The 617-nt window shown below is 62.1% G+C and overlaps 1 protein-coding gene across 1 annotated transcript in view; it reads left to right on the top strand.

The window, feature by feature from the left end:
- VOLCADRAFT_117653 (uncharacterized protein) overlaps positions 1–617 on the top strand; it is a gene marked incomplete at both ends in the record, with an annotated part of 11584 nt that overhangs the window by 8477 nt on the left and 2490 nt on the right. The window contains one exon of the mRNA XM_002950781.1: positions 96–474. Coding sequence (XP_002950827.1) covers positions 96–474 — 379 coding nt within the window. The remainder of the gene's footprint in view (positions 1–95; positions 475–617) is intronic.

Genomic DNA, 617 nt, shown 5'->3' with positions numbered 1-617 from the left:
GTAACGGTGGCACCGGCGACAGCGGTGATGGTGTATGTACGGCACAGGTTCCGGATGTGCCGTATCGTCCAGTAATTACGTCATTCTTTCCCCAGCCAGGTAATGAGGACGTGCTCGTCCCGGCGCAACACACGACGGTGGCGGCGGAAGGCAAAACGCCGGGTGGGACGGTTGTCTCCCTCCCTGTCGATGAGGAGGCGGAGGCGGAGGCGGTGACGGCGGCGGCGGCAGAATCCGCCCCCTTCGACCCCGTCTTCAGAATTCCTCGGGCCGTACGCATGGCATTGGGCCAGAAATGCAAACAGTTGATCGATGCCGGGCGGTTGGAATGGCTGCAACGGCGGTTTCGGAGAGCAGAGATGGTGTCGTACATTGGCCCGGAGGTTACGGGTGAGAACCGGTTGCTGTTGGCTGTACATCCGGTAGATGTACGGCAGGATGGTGGTGCCGGCGAAATCGACGTCGGTGATGGCGGTGCGGACGGTGGTGGCGGCTGCGGTGGTGGTGGTGGTGGTGAAGGTTTGGGGCCAGAATTGCGGTAACGGCGGGGGGGGGGGGGTGTGATGGTGACGGCGGCGTTTTGCTAACTAACTAACTAACTAACTAGGGCGGGAGAG

Source organism: Volvox carteri (genome assembly GCF_000143455.1).
Source record: "Volvox carteri f. nagariensis unplaced genomic scaffold VOLCAscaffold_20, whole genome shotgun sequence".
Lineage (NCBI taxonomy): Eukaryota > Viridiplantae > Chlorophyta > Chlorophyceae > Chlamydomonadales > Volvocaceae > Volvox > Volvox carteri.
The sequence above is the reverse complement of the archived record's forward strand: the minus strand, read 5'-3'. Positions and strand labels throughout refer to the sequence as shown.